Below are 21,003 nucleotides of genomic sequence, written 5' to 3' on the forward strand. Positions count from 1 at the left end.
CACACACTTCAACCTTTCCTTCACACCCCCCCCCACACACTTCAACCTTTCCTTCACCCCCCCCACACACTTCAACCTTTCCTTCCCCCCCCCCCCCACACACACACACCAACCTTTCCTTCCACCCCCCAACACACACACACTTCAACCTTTCCTTCCCCCCCCCACACACACACACTTCAACCTTTCCTTCCCCCCCCACACACACACACACACTTCAACCTTTCCTTCCCCCCCCCACACAACACACACTTCAACCTTTCCTTCCCCCCCCCCACACAACACACACTTCAACCTTTCCTTCCCCCCCCCACACACACTTCAACCTTTCCTTCCCCCCCCCCCACACACACACACACTTCAACCTTCCTTCCCCCCCCCCCACACACACACTCAACCTTTCCTTCCCCCCCCCCCCACACACACACACACTTCAACCTTTCCTTCCCCCCCCACACACACACTTCAACCTTTCCTTCCCCCCCCCCCACACACACACACATCCACACACATCAACCTTTCCTTCCCCCCCCACACACACACTCACATCAACCTTTCCTTCCCCCCCCACACACACACTTCAACCTTTCCTTCCCCCCCCCCCCACACACACACACTTCAACCTTTCCTCCCCCCCCCCCACACACACACACACTTCAACCTTTCCTTTCCCCCCCCCCCACACACACACACACTTCAACCTTTCCTTTCCCCCCCCCCCACACACACACACTTCAACCTTTCCTTCCCCCCCCCACACACACACACACTTCAACCTTTCCTTCCCCCCCCACACACTTCAACCTTTCCTTCCCCCCCCCACACACACACACACTTCAACCTTTCCTTCCCCCCCCCACACACACACACACTTCAACCTTTCCTTCCCCCCCCCACACACACACACACTTCAACCTTTCCTTCCCCCCCCCCCACACACACACTTCAACCTTTCCTTCCCCCCCCCCACACACACACACACTTCAACCTTTCCTTCCCCCCCCCCCACACACACACATCAACCTTTCCTTCAACACCCCCCACACACACAGTCACCTTCCTCCCCCCCCCCACACACACACAGTCAACCTTTCCTTCCCCCCCCACACACACTTCAGCCTTTCCTTCACCCCCCCACACAAACACTTCAGCCTTTCCTCCCCCCCCACACACACACACACTTCAACCTTTCCTTCCCCCCTCCCACACACTTCAACCTTTCCTTCAACCCCCCCCACACACACACATCAACCTTTCCTTCCCCCCCCACACACACACACTTCAGCCTTTCCTCCCCCCCCACACACACACTTCAACCTTTCCTTCTCCCCCCCCCCCACACACACACTTCAACCTTTCCTTCTCTCCCCCCCCCCACACACACACACTTCAACCTTTCCTTCTCTCCCCCCCCCCCACACACACACACTTCAACCTTTCCTTCTCTCCCCCCCCCCCCCCACACACACACACACTTCAACCTTTCCTTCTCTCCCCCCCCCACACACACACACTTCAACCATTCCTTCCCCCCCCCACACACACACACTTCAACCTTTACTTCAACCCCCCCACACACACACACTTCAACCTTTCCTCCCCCCCCCCACACACTTCAACCTTTCCTTCCCCCCCCACACACACACACTTCAACCTTTCCTTCCCCCCCCCCACACACACACATCAACCTTCCTTCCCCACACACACACAACCTTTCCTTCCCCCCACACACACACACACACTTCAACCTTTCCTTCCCCCCCCCACACACACACACTTCAACCTTTCCTTCAACACCCCCCACACACACACACACACACGTCAACCTTTCCCTCCCCCCCCCACACACACACGTCAACCTTTCCTTCCCCCCCCCACACACACTTCAGCCTTTCCTTCACCCCCCCACACAAACACTTCAGCCTTTCCTCCCCCCCCCACACACACACACACTTCAACCTTTCCTTCCCCCTCCCACACACTTCAACCTTTCCTTCAACCCCCCCCACACACACACACTTCAACCTTTCCTTCCCCCCCCACACACACACTTCAACCTTTCCTTCTCCCCCCCCCCACACACACACACACTTCAACCTTTCCTTCTCCCCCCCCCCCCACACACACACACTTCAACCTTTCCTTCTCTCCCCCCCCCCCCCCCCACACACACACACTTCAACCTTTCCTTCTCTCCCCCCCCCCCCCCACACACACACACTTCAACCTTTCCTTCTCTCCCCCCCCCCACACACACACACTTCAACCTTTCCTTCTCTCCCCCCCCCCCCCACACACACACACACTTCAACCATTCCTTCCACCCCCCACACACACACTTCAACCTTTACTTCAACCCCCCCACACACACACACACTTCAACCTTTCCTCCCCCCCACACACTTCAACCTTTCCTTCCCCCCCCACACACACACACTTCAACCTTTCCTTCCCCCCCCCACACACACACATCAACCTTTCCTTCCCCCCACACACACATCAACCTTTCCTTCCCCCCCCACACACACACACACTTCAACCTTTCCTTCCCCCCCCCCACACACACACTTCAACCTTTCCTTCCCCCCCCCCACACACACACTTCAACCTTTCCTTCAAACCCCCCCACACACTTCAACTTTTCCTCCCCCCCCCACACACACACACTTCAACCTTTCCTTCCCCCCCCCACACACACATCAACCTTTCCTTCTCCCCCCCCCACACACACACACACTTCACCCTTTCCTTCCCCCCCCACACACACACACTTCACCCTTCCTTCCCCCCCCCACACACACACACACACTTCACCCTTTCCTTCCCCCCCCACACACACACACACACACACTTCACCCTTTCCTTCCCCCCCCCACACACACACACACACACTTCACCCTTTCCTTCCCCCCCCCACACACACACACACACACTTCACCCTTTCCTTCCCCCCCCCACACACACACACACACACTTCACCCTTTCCTTCCCCCCCCCACACACACACACTTCACCCTTTCCTTCCCCCCCCCACACACACACTTCACCCTTTCCTTCCCCCCCCCACACACACACACACTTCACCCTTTCCTTCCCCCCCCCACACACACACACACTTCACCCTTTCCTTCCCCCCCCCCACACACACACACACTTCACCCTTTCCTTCCCCCCCCCCACACACACACACACACTTCACCCTTTCCTTCCCCCCCCCCCACACACACACACTTCACCCTTTCCTTCCCCCCCCCCACACACACACACACACACTTCACCCTTTCCTTCTCCCCCCCCCCACACACACACACACACACTTCACCCTTTCCTTCCCCCCCCCCCCACACACACACACACACTTCAACCTTTCCTTCCCCCCCCCACACACACACTTCAACCCTTTCCTTCCCCCCCCCACACACACACCCACACACACACTTCAACCTTTCCTTCCCCCCCCCCACACGCACACACACACTTCAACCTTTCCTTCCCCCCCCCCACACGCACTTCAACCTTTCCTTCCCCCCCCCACACACACTTCAACCTTTCCTTCCCCCCCCCCCACACACACTTCAACCTTTCCTTCCCCCCCCCCACACACACACTTCAACCTTTCCTTTCCCCCCCCCCCACACAACACACTTCAACCTTGCCTTCCCCCCCCCCCACACACACACACTTCAACCTTTCCTTTCCCCCCCCCCACACACACACACACTTCAACCTTTCCTTCCCCCCCCCCACACACACACACACACACACTTCAACCTTTCCTTCCCCCCCCCCACACACACACTTCAACCTTTCCTTCCCCCCCCCCACACACACTTCAGCCTTTCCTCCCCCCCCACACACACACTTCAACCTTTCCTTCTCCCCCCCCCCCACACACACACTTCAACCTTTCCTTCTCTCCCCCCCCCCACACACACACACTTCAACCTTTCCTTCTCTCCCCCCCCCCACACACACACACTTCAACCTTTCCTTCTCTCCCCCCCCCCCACACACACACACTTCAACCTTTCCTTCTCTCCCCCCCCCCCCACACACACACACACTTCAACCTTTCCTTCTCTCCCCCCCCACACACACACACTTCAACCATTCCTTCCCCCCCCCACACACACACACTTCAACCTTTACTTCAACCCCCCCACACACACACACTTCAACCTTTCCTCCCCCCCCCACACACTTCAACCTTTCCTTCCCCCCCCACACACACACACTTCAACCTTTCCTTCCCCCCCCCCCACACACACACATCAACCTTTCCTTCCCCACACACACACAACCTTTCCTTCCCCCCACACACACACACACACTTCAACCTTTCCTTCCCCCCCCCACACACACACACTTCAACCTTTCCTTCAACACCCCCCACACACACACACACACACGTCAACCTTTCCCTCCCCCCCCCACACACACACGTCAACCTTTCCTTCCCCCCCCCACACACACTTCAGCCTTTCCTTCACCCCCCCACACAAACACTTCAGCCTTTCCTCCCCCCCCCACACACACACACACTTCAACCTTTCCTTCCCCCTCCCACACACTTCAACCTTTCCTTCAACCCCCCCCACACACACACACTTCAACCTTTCCTTCCCCCCCCACACACACACTTCAACCTTTCCTTCTCCCCCCCCCACACACACACACACTTCAACCTTTCCTTCTCCCCCCCCCCCCACACACACACACTTCAACCTTTCCTTCTCTCCCCCCCCCCCCCACACACACACACTTCAACCTTTCCTTCTCTCCCCCCCCCCCCCACACACACACACTTCAACCTTTCCTTCTCTCCCCCCCCCCCCCACACACACACACTTCAACCTTTCCTTCTCTCCCCCCCCCCACACACACACACTTCAACCTTTCCTTCTCTCCCCCCCCCCCACACACACACACACTTCAACCATTCCTTCCACCCCCCACACACACACTTCAACCTTTACTTCAACCCCCCCACACACACACACACTTCAACCTTTCCTCCCCCCCACACACTTCAACCTTTCCTTCCCCCCCACACACACACACTTCAACCTTTCCTTCCCCCCCCCACACACACACATCAACCTTTCCTTCCCCCCACACACACATCAACCTTTCCTTCCCCCCCCACACACACACACACTTCAACCTTTCCTTCCCCCCCCCCCACACACACACTTCAACCTTTCCTTCCCCCCCCCACACACACACTTCAACCTTTCCTTCAAACCCCCCCACACACTTCAACTTTTCCTCCCCCCCCCACACACACACACTTCAACCTTTCCTTCCCCCCCCCCACACACACATCAACCTTTCCTTCTCCCCCCCCCACACACACACACACTTCACCCTTTCCTTCCCCCCCCCACACACACACACTTCACCCTTTCCTTCCCCCCCCCCACACACACACACACACTTCACCCTTTCCTTCCCCCCCCCACACACACACACACACACACTTCACCCTTTCCTTCCCCCCCCCACACACACACACACACACTTCACCCTTTCCTTCCCCCCCCCACACACACACACACACACTTCACCCTTTCCTTCCCCCCCCCACACACACACACACACACTTCACCCTTTCCTTCCCCCCCCCCACACACACACACTTCACCCTTTCCTTCCCCCCCCCACACACACACTTCACCCTTTCCTTCCCCCCCCCACACACACACACACTTCACCCTTTCCTTCCCCCCCCCACACACACACACACTTCACCCTTTCCTTCCCCCCCCCCACACACACACACACTTCACCCTTTCCTTCCCCCCCCCCACACACACACACACTTCACCCTTTCCTTCCCCCCCCCCACACACACACACACACTTCACCCTTTCCTTCCCCCCCCCCACACACACACACTTCACCCTTTCCTTCCCCCCCCCCACACACACACACACACACACACACTTCACCCTTTCCTTCCCCCCCCCCACACACACACACACACACACACTTCACCCTTTCCTTCCCCCCCCCCACACACACACACTTCAACCTTTCCTTCCCCCCCCCACACACACACTTCAACCTTTCCTTCCCCCCCCCACACACACACCCACACACACACTTCAACCTTTCCTTCCCCCCCCCCACACGCACACACACACTTCAACCTTTCCTTCCCCCCCCCCCACACGCACTTCAACCTTTCCTTCCCCCCCCCCACACACACTTCAACCTTTCCTTCCCCCCCCCCCACACACACTTCAACCTTTCCTTCCCCCCCCCCCACACACACACTTCAACCTTTCCTTTCCCCCCCCCCCACACACACACACTTCAACCTTGCCTTCCCCCCCCCCCACACACACACACTTCAACCTTTCCTTTCCCCCCCCCACACACACACACACTTCAACCTTTCCTTCCCCCCCCCCACACACACACACACACACACTTCAACCTTTCCTTCCCCCCCCCCACACACACACTTCAACCTTTCCTTCCCCCCCCCCACACACACTTCAACCTTTCCTTCCCCCCCCCACACACTTCAACCTTTCCTTCCCCCCCCCACACACTTCAACCTTTCCTTCCCCCCCCCACACACTTCAACCTTTCCTTCCCCCCCCACACACTTCAACCTTTCCTTCCCCCCCCACACACTTCAACCTTTCCTTCCCCCCCCCCAGACTTCAACCTTTCCTTCCCCCCCCCCACACACACACACTTCAACCTTTCCTTCCCCCCCCCACACACACACACTTCAACCTTTCCTTCCCCCCCCACACACTTCAACCTTTCCTTCCCCCCCCCCACACTTCAACCTTTCCTTCCCCCCCCCCACACACACCAACCTTTCCTTCCCCCCCCCACACACACACACTTCAACCTTTCCTTCCCCCCCCCCACACACCTTCAACCTTTCCTTCCCCCCCCACACACTTCAACCTTTCCTTCCCCCCCCCCACACACACACTTCAACCTTTCCTTCCCCCCCCCCCACACACACACTTCAACCTTTCCTTCCCCCCCCCCACACACACACACACACACACACACACTTCAACCTTTCCTTCCCCCCCCCCCACACACACACTTCAACCTTTCCTTCCCCCCCCCCACACACACACACACACACACACACACTTCAACCTTTCCTTCCCCCCCCCCCACACACACACACTTCAACCTTTCCTTCCCCCCCCCCACACACCTTCAACCTTTCCTCCCCCCCCCACACACTTCAACCTTTCCTTCCCCCCCCCACACACACACTTCAACCTTTCCTTCCCCCCCCACACACACACACACACTTCAACCTTTCCTTCCCCCCCCCACACACACACGTCAACCTTTCCCTCCCCCCCCCCCCACACACACACGTCAACCTTTCCTTCCCCCCCCACACACACTTCAGCCTTTCCTTCCCCCCCCCCCCCACACACACTTCAGCCTTTCCTCCCCCCCCCACACACACACACTTCAGCCTTTCCTTCACCCCCCACACACACACTTCAACCTTTCCTTCCCCCCCCACACACACACACACTTCAGCCTTTCCTCCCCCCCCCACACACACACACACTTCAACCTTTCCCTCCCCCCCCACACACACATGTCAACCTTTCCTTCCCCCCCCACACACACTTCAGCCTTTCCTTCCCCCCCCCACACACTTTAGCCTTTCCTTCCCACCCCCCACACACTTTAGCCTTTCCTTCCCCCCCCCCACACACACACACACTTCAACCTTTCCTTCTCCCCCCCCCCACACACACACACACACTTCAACCTTTCCTTCCCCCCCCCCACACACACACACTTCAACCTTTACTTCAACCCCCCCCCACACACACACACTTCAACCTTTCCTCCCCCCCCCACACACTTCAACCTTTCCTTCCCCCCCCACACACACACACTTCAACCTTTCCTTCCCCCCCCCCACACACACACACTTCAACCTTTCCTTCAAACCCCCCCACACACTTCAACCTTTCCTTCAACCCCCCCCACACACACACTTCAACCTTTCCTTCAACCCCCCCCACACACACACACTTCAACCTTTCCTCCCCCCCCACACACACACTTCAACCTTTCCTCCCCCCCCCACACACTTCAACCTTTCCTCCCCCCCCACACACACACTTCAACCTTTCCTCCCCCCCCACACACACACTTCAACCTTTCCTCCCCCCCCACACACACACTTCAACCTTTCCTCCCCCCCCCACACACTTCAACCTTTCCTCCCCCCCCCACACACTTCAACCTTTCCTCCCCCCCCCACACACTTCAACCTTTCCCTCCCCCCCCACACACACGTCAACCTTTCCTTCCCCCCCCCCACACACTTTAGCCTTTCCTTCCCCCCCCCCACACACACACACACACTTCAACCTTTCCTTCTCCCCCCCCCCACACACACACACACACTTCAACCTTTCCTTCCCCCCCCCCACACACACACTTCAACCTTTACTTCAACCCCCCCCCACACACACACACTTCAACCTTTCCTCCCCCCCCCCCACACACTTCAACCTTTCCTTCCCCCCCCACACACACACACTTCAACCTTTCCTTCCCCCCCCCCACACACACACACTTCAACCTTTCCTTCAACCCCCCCCACACACACACTTCAACCTTTCCTTCAACCCCCCCACACACACACACTTCAACCTTTCCTCCCCCCCCACACACTTCAACCTTTCCTTCCCCCCCACACACACACTTCAACCTTTCCTTCCCCCCCCCCACACACACACACCAACCTTTCCTTCCCCCCCCCCACACACACACACACCAACCTTTCCTTCCCCCCCCCCACACACACACACCAACCTTTCCTTCTCCCCCCCCACACACACACACCAACCTTTCCTTCCCCCCCCCCCACACACACACACCAACCTTTCCTTCCCCCCCCCACACACACACACACATCAACCTTTCCTTCCCCCCCCACACACACACTTCAACCTTTCCTTCAAACCCCCCCCACACACTTCAACCTTTCCTTCAACCCCCCCCACACACACACTTCAACCTTTCCTTCAACCCCCCCCACACACACACACTTCAACCTTTCCTCCCCCCCCACACACACACTTCAACCTTTCCTTCCCCCCCACACACACACACACACACACATCAACCTTTCCTTCCCCCCCCCACACACACACACTTCAACCTTTCCTTCAACCCCCCCCCCACACACACACACACTTCAACCTTTCCTTCCCCCCCCACACACACACACTCTTCAACCTTTCCTTCCCCCCCCCCACACACACACACTCTTCAACCTTTCCTTCCCCCCCCCCACACACACACACTTCAACCTTTCCTTTCCCCCCCCACACACACACACTTCAACCTTTCCTTCCCCCCCCCACACACACACACCAACCTTTCCTTCCCCCCCCCCACACACACACACCAACCTTTCCTTCCCCCCCCCCACACACACACACCAACCTTTCCTTCCCCCCCCCACACACACACACACATCAACCTTTCCTTCCCCCCCCACACACACACTTCAACCTTTCCTTCAAACCCCCCCCACACACTTCAACCTTTCCTTCAACCCCCCCCACACACACACTTCAACCTTTCCTTCAACCCCCCCCCCACACACACACTTCAACCTTTCCTCCCCCCCCACACACACACTTCAACCTTTCCTCCCCCCCCCACACACTTCAACCTTTCCTTCCCCCCCCCACACACACACACTTCAACCTTTCCTTCCCCCCCCCACACACACACACTTCAACCTTTCCTTCCCCCCCCCACACACACACACTTCAACCTTTCCTTCCCCCCCCCCCACACACACACTTCAACCTTTCCTTCCCCCCCCCCCACACACACACTTCAACCTTTCCTTCCCCCCCCCCACACACACACTTCAACCTTTCCTTCCCCCCCCACACACACTTCAACCTTTCCTTCCCCCCCCCACACACACACTTCAACCTTTCCTTCCCCCCCCACACACACACTTCAACCTTTCCTTCCCCCCCCCCACACACACACTTCAACCTTTCCTTCCCCCCCCCACACACACTTCAACCTTTCCTTCACCCCCCCCCACACACACTTCAACCTTTCCTTCACCCCCCCCACACACACTTCAACCTTTCCTTCCCCCCCCCCCACACACACACTTCAACCTTTCCTCCCCCCCCACACACTTCAACCTTTCCTCCCCCCCCACACACTTCAACCTTTCCCCCACACCCAAGCTTAAATCTCCCCACCCACACACACACGCTTAAATCTTGCCCCCCCCACACACACGCTTAAATCTTGCCCCCCCCACACACACGCTTAAATCTTGCCCCCCCCACACACACGCTTAAATCTTGCCCCTCTTAAACACATACCCTCTACTTTTGGACTCCCCTATCCTGGGGATAAGATTTTGGCTATTCAGCCTATCCATGCCCCTCGTGATTTTACGTACCTTCCATAATGTCACCCTTCAATCACCAATACTCTAGGGAAAATAGCCCCAGCCTATTCAGCATTCCCGCTACACTCAGACCCTCCAAACCTGGCAACATTCTCAAATCTTTTCTGAATCTTCCAAGTTTCACAAAATCTTTCCGATAGAAGGGAGACCAGATTTGAACACATTATGCCAAAGGTAGCCTAATCAACATCCTGTATAGCCACAACATAAACCCCAACTCCTATACTCAATGCACTGACCAATACAGGCACGCATTCGAAACGCCTTCTTCCCTATCCTGTCTATTGGCAACTCCATTTTCAAGGAACTATGAACTTGCACTCCAAGGTCTCTGTTTAGCAACACTCCCCAAATCCTGACCATTAAGTGTATAACCTCTGCCCTGATTTGCCCTACCAAAATGATGCACCTTACATTTGTTAGATTAGATCCCCTACAGTGTGGAAACAGGCCCTTCAGCCCAACTAGTCCACACCAACCCTCTGAAGAGTAACCCACCAAGACCCATTCCCCATATTTACCACTGACTAATGCACCTAACTCTGTATAAATTTATCTCCATCTGCCATTTCTCAGCCATTGGCCAATCTGATCAAGATATGATTGTACCAGAGGTAACCTTCTTTGTTGTTCACTACACCACCAATTTTGGTGTTATCTGCAAGCTTATTAATCATACCTCATACATCAAATTTATGTAATGACAAAAAGCAGTAGACCCAGCACCAGTCCAAAAAGCAACCCTCCACCACCATCTTCTGTCTCCTACCTTTAAGCCAATTTTGTATCCACATGGCTCATCCCCCCAGTATTCCACGTGATCGAAGTTTGCTAACCAGTTTACCTTGTGGAACGTTGAATACCTTACTGAAGTCTATATAGATAACCGCCAGCACTCTGCCTTCAAATCTTCTTTGTCACTTCAAAAAAAACCTCAAATCAACCTCAGTCACTAGTTCGCATGCACAAAATCATGTTGACTATCCCTAATTAGTCCTTGCTTTTCCAAATCATGTAAATAGTTCCCTCAGGTTTCCTCAACAACTTGCTGACAGCCGATGTCAGGCTCGCTCGTCTATTGCTCCCTAGCTTTTCCTTACCAATTTTCCTAAATAGTGGCATCCCGCTAACCAACTGCCAGTCTTCCAGCAGCTCACCCATTGGCTATTGGTGATACAAATTGGGAAATAAGGAAGGGCAGGTGACCGAGGTGTCAGTGAGGGAGCACTTTGGGGCCAGTGACCATAATTCTAGTAGTTTTTAAATAGTGATGACAAAGAATAGACCAGATCTAAATGTTTAGATTTGAGTGGTGCTGGAAAAGCACAGCAGCACAGGCAGCATCCGAGGAGCAGGAAAATTGAAGTTTCGGGCAAAGGCCCTTCATCAGGAATGAAACAGATCTAAAAGTTGAAGTTGTAAACTGGAGAAAGGTAATTTTGACAGTATTAGACAAGAACTTTCAAAAGCTGATTGCGGGCAGATTGTCATAGGGATCTGCGAATAGCACTTAAACAAGAGTGTTTCACTAACAACTCATTTATCTTCATTAGTCTTAAGAAGGAGAGATCTTAAATTGTTCTTAAGCTATTTCCCATTCTGAATCTCTCCAACATTGGCAGAAATCTTTCTGGTGTTTTCCCTATAAAAGTCTCTGTAAGAGATCACTTTTCAAAGGAGTATAATGAAGCTCCAAGCAGTACAGCCCATGCTTTTTTAAAAAAAATATAAAAAGCTATGCCTTAAATTCAAAAAAGCAAGGAGTTAAATAAGCTTCTGATCTGCCTCCACATGCTTATACCATTTTTCAAATAAGGAGCCCACAACTGTACACAGTACTCTAAATGTGATCTCATCAAGGTTCCATATTATGATTTAAAGATAATTAAGTGCCGTATAAAGGACTGGACATCTTTCAGCATTAACTAACACAATGCTGCAGAATCTCAGCAGTTCTGGCAATACCCAAGAGGAGAGAAACAGAGCTCAATGTTCAGACCACAATGACACCTCTTTAGAATGTTCTAAAGAAGAATCATACAAATTCAACAGTTCTGATTTCCAGCATCCACAACATGTGATTTTATAATGACTAATTACCATTGTTGCAAACCCCAAGTGCTTAAATTTTCAAAATCTAATTTAGATTTTGCTCACACAGGACACTAAATACAAGCTGAATGACTACTTCGCAGAAACCTCCAACCCAAGCCAGGAACAGATTTCTTCCGAGTGCTCCGGTTTCTTACTACAATCGAAAGATGTGCAGATTAGGTGAATTTGCTTTGCTAAATTGCCCATAATGTTCAGGGATGTGTAGGTTAGGTGCATTAGTCAGGGTAAATGTAGAGTACAGTAACAGAGTAGGGGAAATGGGTCTGGATTGACTACTCATTGGAGGGTCAGTGTGGACTTGTCAGGCATAATGTAGGGATTCTCCCTTTTGTTTAGGAGAGCAAATTACTGCAGATTCTTGAATCTGTACTGAAAACAAAAAAAAACTGGAAATCACAACATGCAAGACAGCATCCATGGATAGAGAGCAAACTAATGTTAGTAGTATAGATGACTCAGAGCTGACATGAAGTGTGGAGAAGGCAGCATTTGTGCAATAATGTTGAGGGTTGGCGGGGGGAAGGTGTGGGTGTGGAAAGAACAGATGGCAGAATGCTGTGGGACAGAGACTGCTAATATTGCAGATTAAGTGCGTTTAACTGCTAAACTGGAAAGAACAGATAGTCCGAATGGGGGGGGGGGGGGGGGTCACGCAGGAAAGAGGGGACATGGTGACAGAGAATGCAACAACTAAAAGAAACGGGAGGAATAGGAGTGGGTTGACAATCTTAAGGTGTTGAATTCCATGTTGGGTCTTGAAGGTTGTAAAGTGCCTAGTCTGAAGATTGTTCTTCAGGTTTGCACTGAGATTCTTGACCTCCTGCTTGCTGGCCATTTCCATCCTCAGGGTGCTGAAGCATTTTAGTTAATGCGCAATACAGAATAACACCTTGCATTAAGGACTTCGAGAGGGAATTAGACCTGTTACTTGAAACGATGGAAAGGTGTAGGATTAGGACAGAAGCAGGGGAATGGCGCCAAGAGGTGCTGATTTAAGAGAGCTCATGCGGACAGTTTGGGCTGAAAAAAATCCTTCAGTACTTTAACGATTCAAAGACTGGACAGGCAATGTGTAAACCACTGGTTTGCAGTAAAACATAGACCCTGCTGGTATGGGGGCGAAACTCATTCAACCTTATTTGTTTCGTCCTCCCCCTGGGAGCGGGTTTTGGAACACTCACCTTCCCAACATGGCTCTGCTAGGTAATTTCAAGCCCGGCGAGCAGGTGAGGCCTACACCAGGGGCTAACCGTCACTGCGAACTCAAAAGCAGCAAAAACGGGCGAGACGGGTGGACACCGCGACCATTTAAATCTGAGCCCCGCCCATTCAATGCAGATCTCGCGAGAGCCGCCCCCCAACGGTCACCGATTTCAAATTCCCAATCGCCAACGTCGGTCGCTATGGAAACGGATAGCGGTTAGCCCTCTCCCTCAGAGTGGAGATGGCAGCGGTTTGTAATCTGCCTGAGATTTAAGCTTCAATTGCTTGGACTTGAAGGACGTTGACAGGCCCACGTCGGGACGGTGAGCGTTCAAAAAAGTTTTTTTTGCCGATAAAGGGTGAAATAGAACCCCCCCCCCCCCCCCCCACCATCCTCTAACATTCCCGTACAGTCTGTATTTCAGTGTAAAACACTCGGTTGTCCTTATAAAAATACGTTTGTGTGTAAATGTGAACTTTCCGTTTACTGAGGCTGTAGGTTGCTGGATTATTCATTCACTTTGCTGTGTCTTGTGACCAAACTTTCAACATGAGAGAGAGAGAGAATGGGCAAAATACTGTCAAAAGAAATCAGAAACAACTCCAGCAGGTGCTGGGAAAACTCAGCAGGTCTGGGAGCATCTGTGGAGAGAGATAGCAGAGTTAACGTTTCGGTTCCAGTGACCCTTCAAGGATTGGACCTGAAATGTTAACTTTCCTTTTTCTTCACTGATGCGGCCAGACCTCCTGAGTTTTGCCCACAAATTCTGCTGTTAAAAAGTCTGTGTTGTTAAGTATATTCAAAAATGGAATAGACTGATTTTTGATCAGCGGTTGCAACGTACAAAGTATTTGATAAACCATCAAAAGTATTGATTTTGTTTTGAGGAGGTAAATAGGTGTCTAGCTGAGGGTAGTGGAGTGGCATTGCTAATCAGGGATAGTATCACAGATGCAGAAAGGGAGGTCATAGAGATGTACAGCATGGAAACAGACCCTTCGGACCAACCCGTCCATGTTGACCAGATATCCCAACCCAATCTAGTCCCACCTGCCAGCACCCGGCTCATATCCTTCCCAACCCTTCCTATTCATATACCCATCCAAATGCTTTTTAAATGTTGCAATTGTACTAGCCTCCACTACTTCCTCTGGCAGCTTATTCCACAAACGTACCACCCTCTGTGTGAAAAAGTTGCCCCTTAGGTCTCTTTTATATTTTTCCCCTCTAACCATAAACTTATGTCCTTTAGTTCTGGACTCCCTGACCTTAGGGAGAAGACTTTGTCTATTTATCTTATCCATGCCTCTCATGATTTTGTAAACCTCTATAAAGTCACCCCTCAACCTCTGAGGCTCCAGGGAAAACAGCCCCAGCCTGTTCAGCCTCTCCCTATAGCTCAAATCCTCCAACCCTGGCAACATCCTTGTAAATCTTTTCTGAACCCTTTCAAGTTTCACAAAATCTTTCCAATAGGAAGGAGACCAGAAGTCTAAAACTTTCACGTGAAAATCTAGCTTTAGTCAATCCTGACCTCAAATGGTTACTGTGTTTATGAAGATGCGGTGGTCAAAAGCTGGTTTAAGAAAGCTGGTGGTCAAAAAGGGTTTGTTTACAGAGACAGTATGTGTGGAAGTCAGAAACAGTAAAGGAGCAGTCACTTAATTGGGAGTTTTCTACAGACTCCCCAATAGCAACAGAGACACAGAGGAGCACCTTGGCAGGCAGGTTTTGGAAAGGTGCAGAAGTAACAGGATTGTTGTCATGGGTGACTTTAACTTTCCTAATATTGATTGGAACGTTGTTAGTTCAAATAGTTTGGGTGCAGCAGGTTTTGTCAGGTGTGTCCAGGAAGGATTCCTGAGTCAATATGTAGATAGGTCAACTAAAGTGAGGGCGTAGAAGGGCGGGTTAGTAAATTTGCAGATGACACTAAGGTCGGTGGAGTTGTGGATGGTGACGAAGGATGTTGTAGGTTACAGAGAGACATAGATAAGCTGGGCTGAGAGGTGGCACATGGAGTTTAATGCAGACAAGTGTGAGGTGATTCACTTTGGTCAGAGTAACCGGAATGCAAAGTACTGGGCTAATGGTAAGATTCTTGGTAGTATAGATGAGCAGAGAGATCTTGGTGTCCAGGTACACCGATCCTTGAAAGTTGCCACCCGGGTTGACAGGATTGTTAAGAAGGCATACAGTGTTTTAGCTTTTATTAATAGAGGGATTGAGTTCCGGAACCATGAGGTTATGCTGTAGCTGTACAAAACTCTGGTGTGGCCGCACTTGGAGTATTGTGTACAGTTCTGGTATATGAAGGATGTGGAAGCTTTAGAAAGGGTGCAGAGGAGATTTACTAGGATGTTGTCTGGTATGGAAGGAAGGTCTTACGAGGAAAGGCTGAGGGGCTTGAGGCTGTTATCGTTAGAGAGAAGAAGGTTGAGAGGTGACTTAATAGAGGCATATAAGATAATCAGAGGGTTAGATAGGATGGACAGGGAGAGCCTTTTTCCAAGAATGGTGACGGCGAGGGGGCATAGCTTTAAATTGAGGGCTGATTGATATATTCTGGATTAGTGGTGCTGGAAAAGCACAGCAGTTCAGGCAGCATCCGAGGAGCAGTAAGATCGACGTTTCGGGCAAAAGCCCTTCATCAAGAATACAGGCAGAGTGCTTGAAGGGTGGAGAGATAAATGAGAGGAGCTGCCTGAAATGCTGTGCTTTTCCAGCACCACTAATCCAGAATCTGGTTTCCAGCATCTGTTTTTACCTAGTTGATTTTTAACCCTACTGCGAATCCTCTTGCAAGGATGCCGGCCTTGAAGAAGTTTTCCTCCTCTCTCTACAGCTCCTCTCATTTATCTCTCCACCCTTCAGGTATCTCTGCCTGTATTCCTGATGAAGGGCTTTTGCCCGAAACGTCGATTTTACTGCTCCTCAGATGCTGCCTGAACAGCTGTGCTTTTCCAGCACCACTAATCCAGAATCTGGTTTCCAGCATCTGCAGTCATTGTTTTTACCTGAGTGATAGATATAGGACAGATGTCAGAGGTAGTTTCTTTACTCGGGGAGTAGTAAGGGTATGGAATGCTTTGCCTGCAACGGTAGTAGATTCGGCAACTTTAAGTATATTGAAGTCGCCATTGGACAAGCATATGGACATACATGGAATAGTGTAGGTTAGATGGGCTTCAGATTGGTATGACAAGTCGGCGCTACATTGAGGGCCGATGGGCCTGTAATGCGCTGTAATGTTCTATGTTCTATTAAAGTGTAGGCCATATTGGATTTGGTGTTTGGCAATGAGCCAGGACAGGTGCCAGATCTCTTGGCAGAGAGCATTTTGGTGATCGTGCTCACAACTCCCTGACCTTTACTATAGTCATGGAAACGGATAGGAGTGGACAGTATGGGAAAGTATTTAACTGGTGGAGGAGGAATTACAATGCTATTAGGCAGGAACTGGGGTGATTAAATTGGGAACGGATGTCCTCCACGAAATGCATGACCGAAATGTGGAGGCTCTTTCGGGAGCACTTGCTGATACTACTGGATAGGTTTGTCCCATGAGGCAAGAAAGGGATGGCAGGGTAAAGGAACCTTTGGTGACAAGAGATGTGGAACACCTAGTCAAGAGGAAGAAGGAAACTTACTTAAGGCTGAAGAGGCAAGGATCAGACAGAGCTCTCCACAGTTACAAGGTCACCAGAAAGAAGCTGAAGAATGGACTTAAGAACTGGAAGGGGGCATGAAAAACTTTAGTGGGTAGGATTAAGGAAAATCCTAAGGCATTCTAAATTTAGAGGTTTACTAGCATGAAGGTAGGGCCGATCAAGGATAGTGGAGGGAACATGTGCCTGGAGTCGGAGGAGGGAGGGGAGGTCCTTAATTAATACTTTGCTTCAGTATTCACTACTGAGCTGGACTTTAACATTTGGGAGGACAGCATGAAACAGACTGATATGCTCAAACAGGTTGATGTTAAGAAGGAGGATGTGCTGAAAAGTTTGAAAGACATAGGGATCGATAAGTCCCCTGGACCAGACTGAATACACCAAAGGTTACTATAGGTAGTGAGGGAAGAGCTTGCTGTGCCTTTGGCGATGATCTTTATGTCCTCATTGTCCACTGGAGTAGTGCCAGATGACTGGAGGGTGGTAAGTATTATTTCCTTGTTCAAGAAAGGGGATACGGATAATCCTGGGAATTATAGACCCAGTCAGTCTTGCATCTGTTGTGGGCAAATTATTGGAGAGTATTCTGAGAGACAGGATTTATGATTACTTGGAAAACCATAGTTTGATTACAGATAGTTAGCATGGCTTTGAGAGGGACAGGTCATGCCTCACAAACCTTAATGAATTCTTTGAGGATGTGACAAAACACATTGATGAAGATAGAGCAGGTGATGTGGTGTATGTGGATTTAGCAAGGAGCTTGATAAGGTTCCCCATGGTCGGCTCATTCAGAAAGTAAGAAGGCATGGGATACAGGGAAATTTGGCTGTCTGAATACAGAATTGGCTGGCCCATAGAATACCGAGGGTGGGAGGAGATGGAAAGTATTCAGCCTGGAATTCTGTTACCAGTGGTATTCCTCTAGAATCTCTGCTCTTTGTGATTTTTATAAATAAGGAATCTTGGGGTCATGTCCATAGATCTCTCAAAGTTGCCACCCAAGTTGATAGAGTTGTTAAGAAGGCATATGGTGTGTTGGCTTTTATGACCATGGGAATTGAGTTTAAGAGCTGTGAGGTTATGCTGCAGCTTTATAAAGCTCTGGTTAGACACGCTTGGAATATGGTGTTCAGTTCTGGTCTGGAAAGATGTGGAAGCAAGGGAGATTTACCAGGATGCTGCCTGGAGTGGAGGGAATGTCTTATGAAGAAAAGTTGAGGGAGCTAGGGATTTTCTCATTGGAGTAAAGAAGGAATGAGATGTGACTTGATAGAGTGAACAGTCAGAGACATTTTCCCCTGGGCAGAAATGGTTATCACAAGGGGGCATAATTTTAAGGTGATTGGAGAAAGGTTTAAGCTAGATGTCAGAAGGTGTGTTCTTTACGCAGAGAGTGGTGGGTGTGTGGAATGCATGCCAGCAGTGGTAGTAGAGTCAAATATATTAGGGACATTTAACTGACTCTTGGATAGGCACATGATGACAGTAAACTGAGGGTGATGTTGGTTAGTTTGGTCTTCATGTAGGATAAAAAGTCTGCACAACATCCAAGGCCAAACGGCCTGTACTGTTCTATGTTCTATGTAGTGCAGTTGATGTAGTCTGCATGGACTTTAGTAAAACTTTTGACAAGATCTCTCATGGCAGATGATTATGAAACTAAGAACACATGGCATCCAGGATCCAAAATTGGATAAAAGCAAATTACTGCGGATGCTGGAATCTGAAACCAAAAGAGAAAATGCTGGAAAATCTCAGCAGGTCTGGCAGCATCTGTAAGGAGAGATAAGAGCTGACATTTCGAGTCTAACTGACCCTTTGTCAAAGCTTTGATAAAGGGTCAGTTAGACTCGCAACGTCAGCTCTTTTCTCTCCTTACAGATGTTGCCAGACCTGCTGAGATTTTCCAGCGTTTTCTCTTTTAGTTTCAGGCTCCAAAATTGGCTTTATGCAGGACGAAAATGAAGAGTGAAAGCCTGTGCCCTGTGGTGTACCACACAGTTCAATGCTGGCTCCTTGCTGTTTGTTCTGTACACTAATAATGGGAGACTGATTAGCAAGGTTAGATCTCATGGAATACAGGGAGAACTAGCCATTTGGACACAGAACTGGCACAAAGGTAGAAGACAGAGGGTGATGGTGGAGGGTTGTTTTTCAGATTGGAGGCCTGTGACCAGTGGAGTGCCACAAGGATCGGTGCTGGGTCCTCTACTTTTTGTCATTTACATAAATGATTTGGATGCGAGCATAAGAGGTGCTGTTAGTAAGTTTGCAGATGACACCAAAATTGGAGGTGTAGTGGACAGTGAAGAGGGTTACCTCAGATTACAACAGGATCTTGACCAGATGGGCCAAAGGGGTGAGAAGTGGCAGATGGAGTTTAATTCAGATAAATGTGAGGTGCTGCATTTTGGGAAAGCAAATCTTAGCAGGACTTGTACACTAAATGGTAAGGTCCTAGGGAGTGTTGCTGAACAAAGAGACCTTGGAGTGCAGGTTTATAGCTCCTTGAAAGTGGAGTCGCAGGTAGATAGGATAGTGAAGAAGGTGTTTGGTGTGCTTTCCTTTATTGGTCAGAGTATTGAGTACAGGGGTTGGGAGGTCATGTTGCGGCTGTACAGGACATTGGTTAGGCCACTGTTGGAATATTGCATGCAATTCTGGTCTCCTTCCTATCGGAAAGATGTTGTGAAACTTGAAAGGATTCAGAAAAGATTCACAAGGATGTTGCCAGGGTTGGAGGATCTGAGCTACAGGGAGAGGCTGAACAGGCTGGGGCTGTTTTCCTTGGAGCATCGGAGGCTGAGGGGTGACCTTATAGAGGTTTACAAAATTATGAGTGGCATAGATAGGATAAATAGACAAAGTCTTTTTCCTGGGGTCGGGGAGTCCAGAACTAGAGGGCATAGGTTTAGGGTGAGAGGGGAAAGATATAAAAGAGACCTACAGGGCAACTTTTTCATGTAGAGGGTGGTACGTGTATGGAATGGGCTGCCAGAGGATGTGGTGGAGGCTGGTACAATTGCAACATTTAAGAGGCATTTGGATGGGTATATGAATAGGTAGAGTTTGGTGGGATATGGGTCGGGTGCTGGCAGGTGGGACTAGATTGGGTTGGGATATCTGGTCAGCATGGACGGGTCGGACCGAAGGGTCTGTTTCCATGCTGTACATCTCTATGACTCTATGACATGGAAGTCAGTAAGTTTACAGATGGTGCATTTTGGTGGTGTGATAAATAGTGAAGAGGAAAGCCTCAGACTAAAGGATCACATAGACCAGCTGGTCAGTGGGTTTGAACTGTGGCAAATAGAATTTAATCCTAAAAAGATTTCCATTGGCAGGAGTGACTAGGAGGACCCTATGGCAAGCCTTAAAGTAAAGGGAAGACCTGTTAGAATGTTGATAAGGAGAAATGTCTTTAGCCAGATAGTGGTGAATCTGTGGAATTCATTGCCACACTTGGCTGTGAAGGATAGGTCATTGAGTAGTTTTTTTTAAAAAAACTAGATAAGGTCTTGTACGCTAAGGGGATCAAA

General features: G+C 50.9%; 2 protein-coding genes across 5 annotated transcripts in view; one reads left to right on the forward strand and one right to left on the reverse strand.

Annotated features, from left to right (window-relative positions):
• LOC122557393 (uncharacterized) overlaps nucleotides 1-13,889 on the reverse strand; it is a 38,846-nt gene extending 24,957 nt beyond the window's left edge. For all 3 annotated transcript variants that reach the window (XR_015758616.1, XM_043705055.2, XM_087991882.1), the window contains exon 1: nucleotides 13,768-13,889. Coding sequence is in view for 2 of the 3 variants with exons in the window: in XM_043705055.2 (XP_043560990.1) it covers nucleotides 13,768-13,778 (11 nt within the window). In the remaining variant the exon portion in view is untranslated. The remainder of the gene's footprint in view (nucleotides 1-13,767) is intronic.
• Nucleotides 13,890-14,007: 118 nt separating this feature from the next.
• The window catches only part of LOC122557394 (uncharacterized), a 31,101-nt gene continuing 24,105 nt past the window's right edge, over nucleotides 14,008-21,003 (forward strand). For both annotated transcript variants that reach the window (XM_043705057.2, XM_043705056.2), the window contains exon 1: nucleotides 14,008-14,112. The gene's annotated coding sequence lies outside the window, so the exon portion shown is untranslated. The remainder of the gene's footprint in view (nucleotides 14,113-21,003) is intronic.

This window comes from Chiloscyllium plagiosum, unplaced genomic scaffold (assembly GCF_037043375.1).
Source record: "Chiloscyllium plagiosum isolate Xiang-an unplaced genomic scaffold, Cpla_swu_hap1 HiC_scaffold_11, whole genome shotgun sequence".
Taxonomy (NCBI): Eukaryota; Metazoa; Chordata; class Chondrichthyes; order Orectolobiformes; family Hemiscylliidae; genus Chiloscyllium; species Chiloscyllium plagiosum.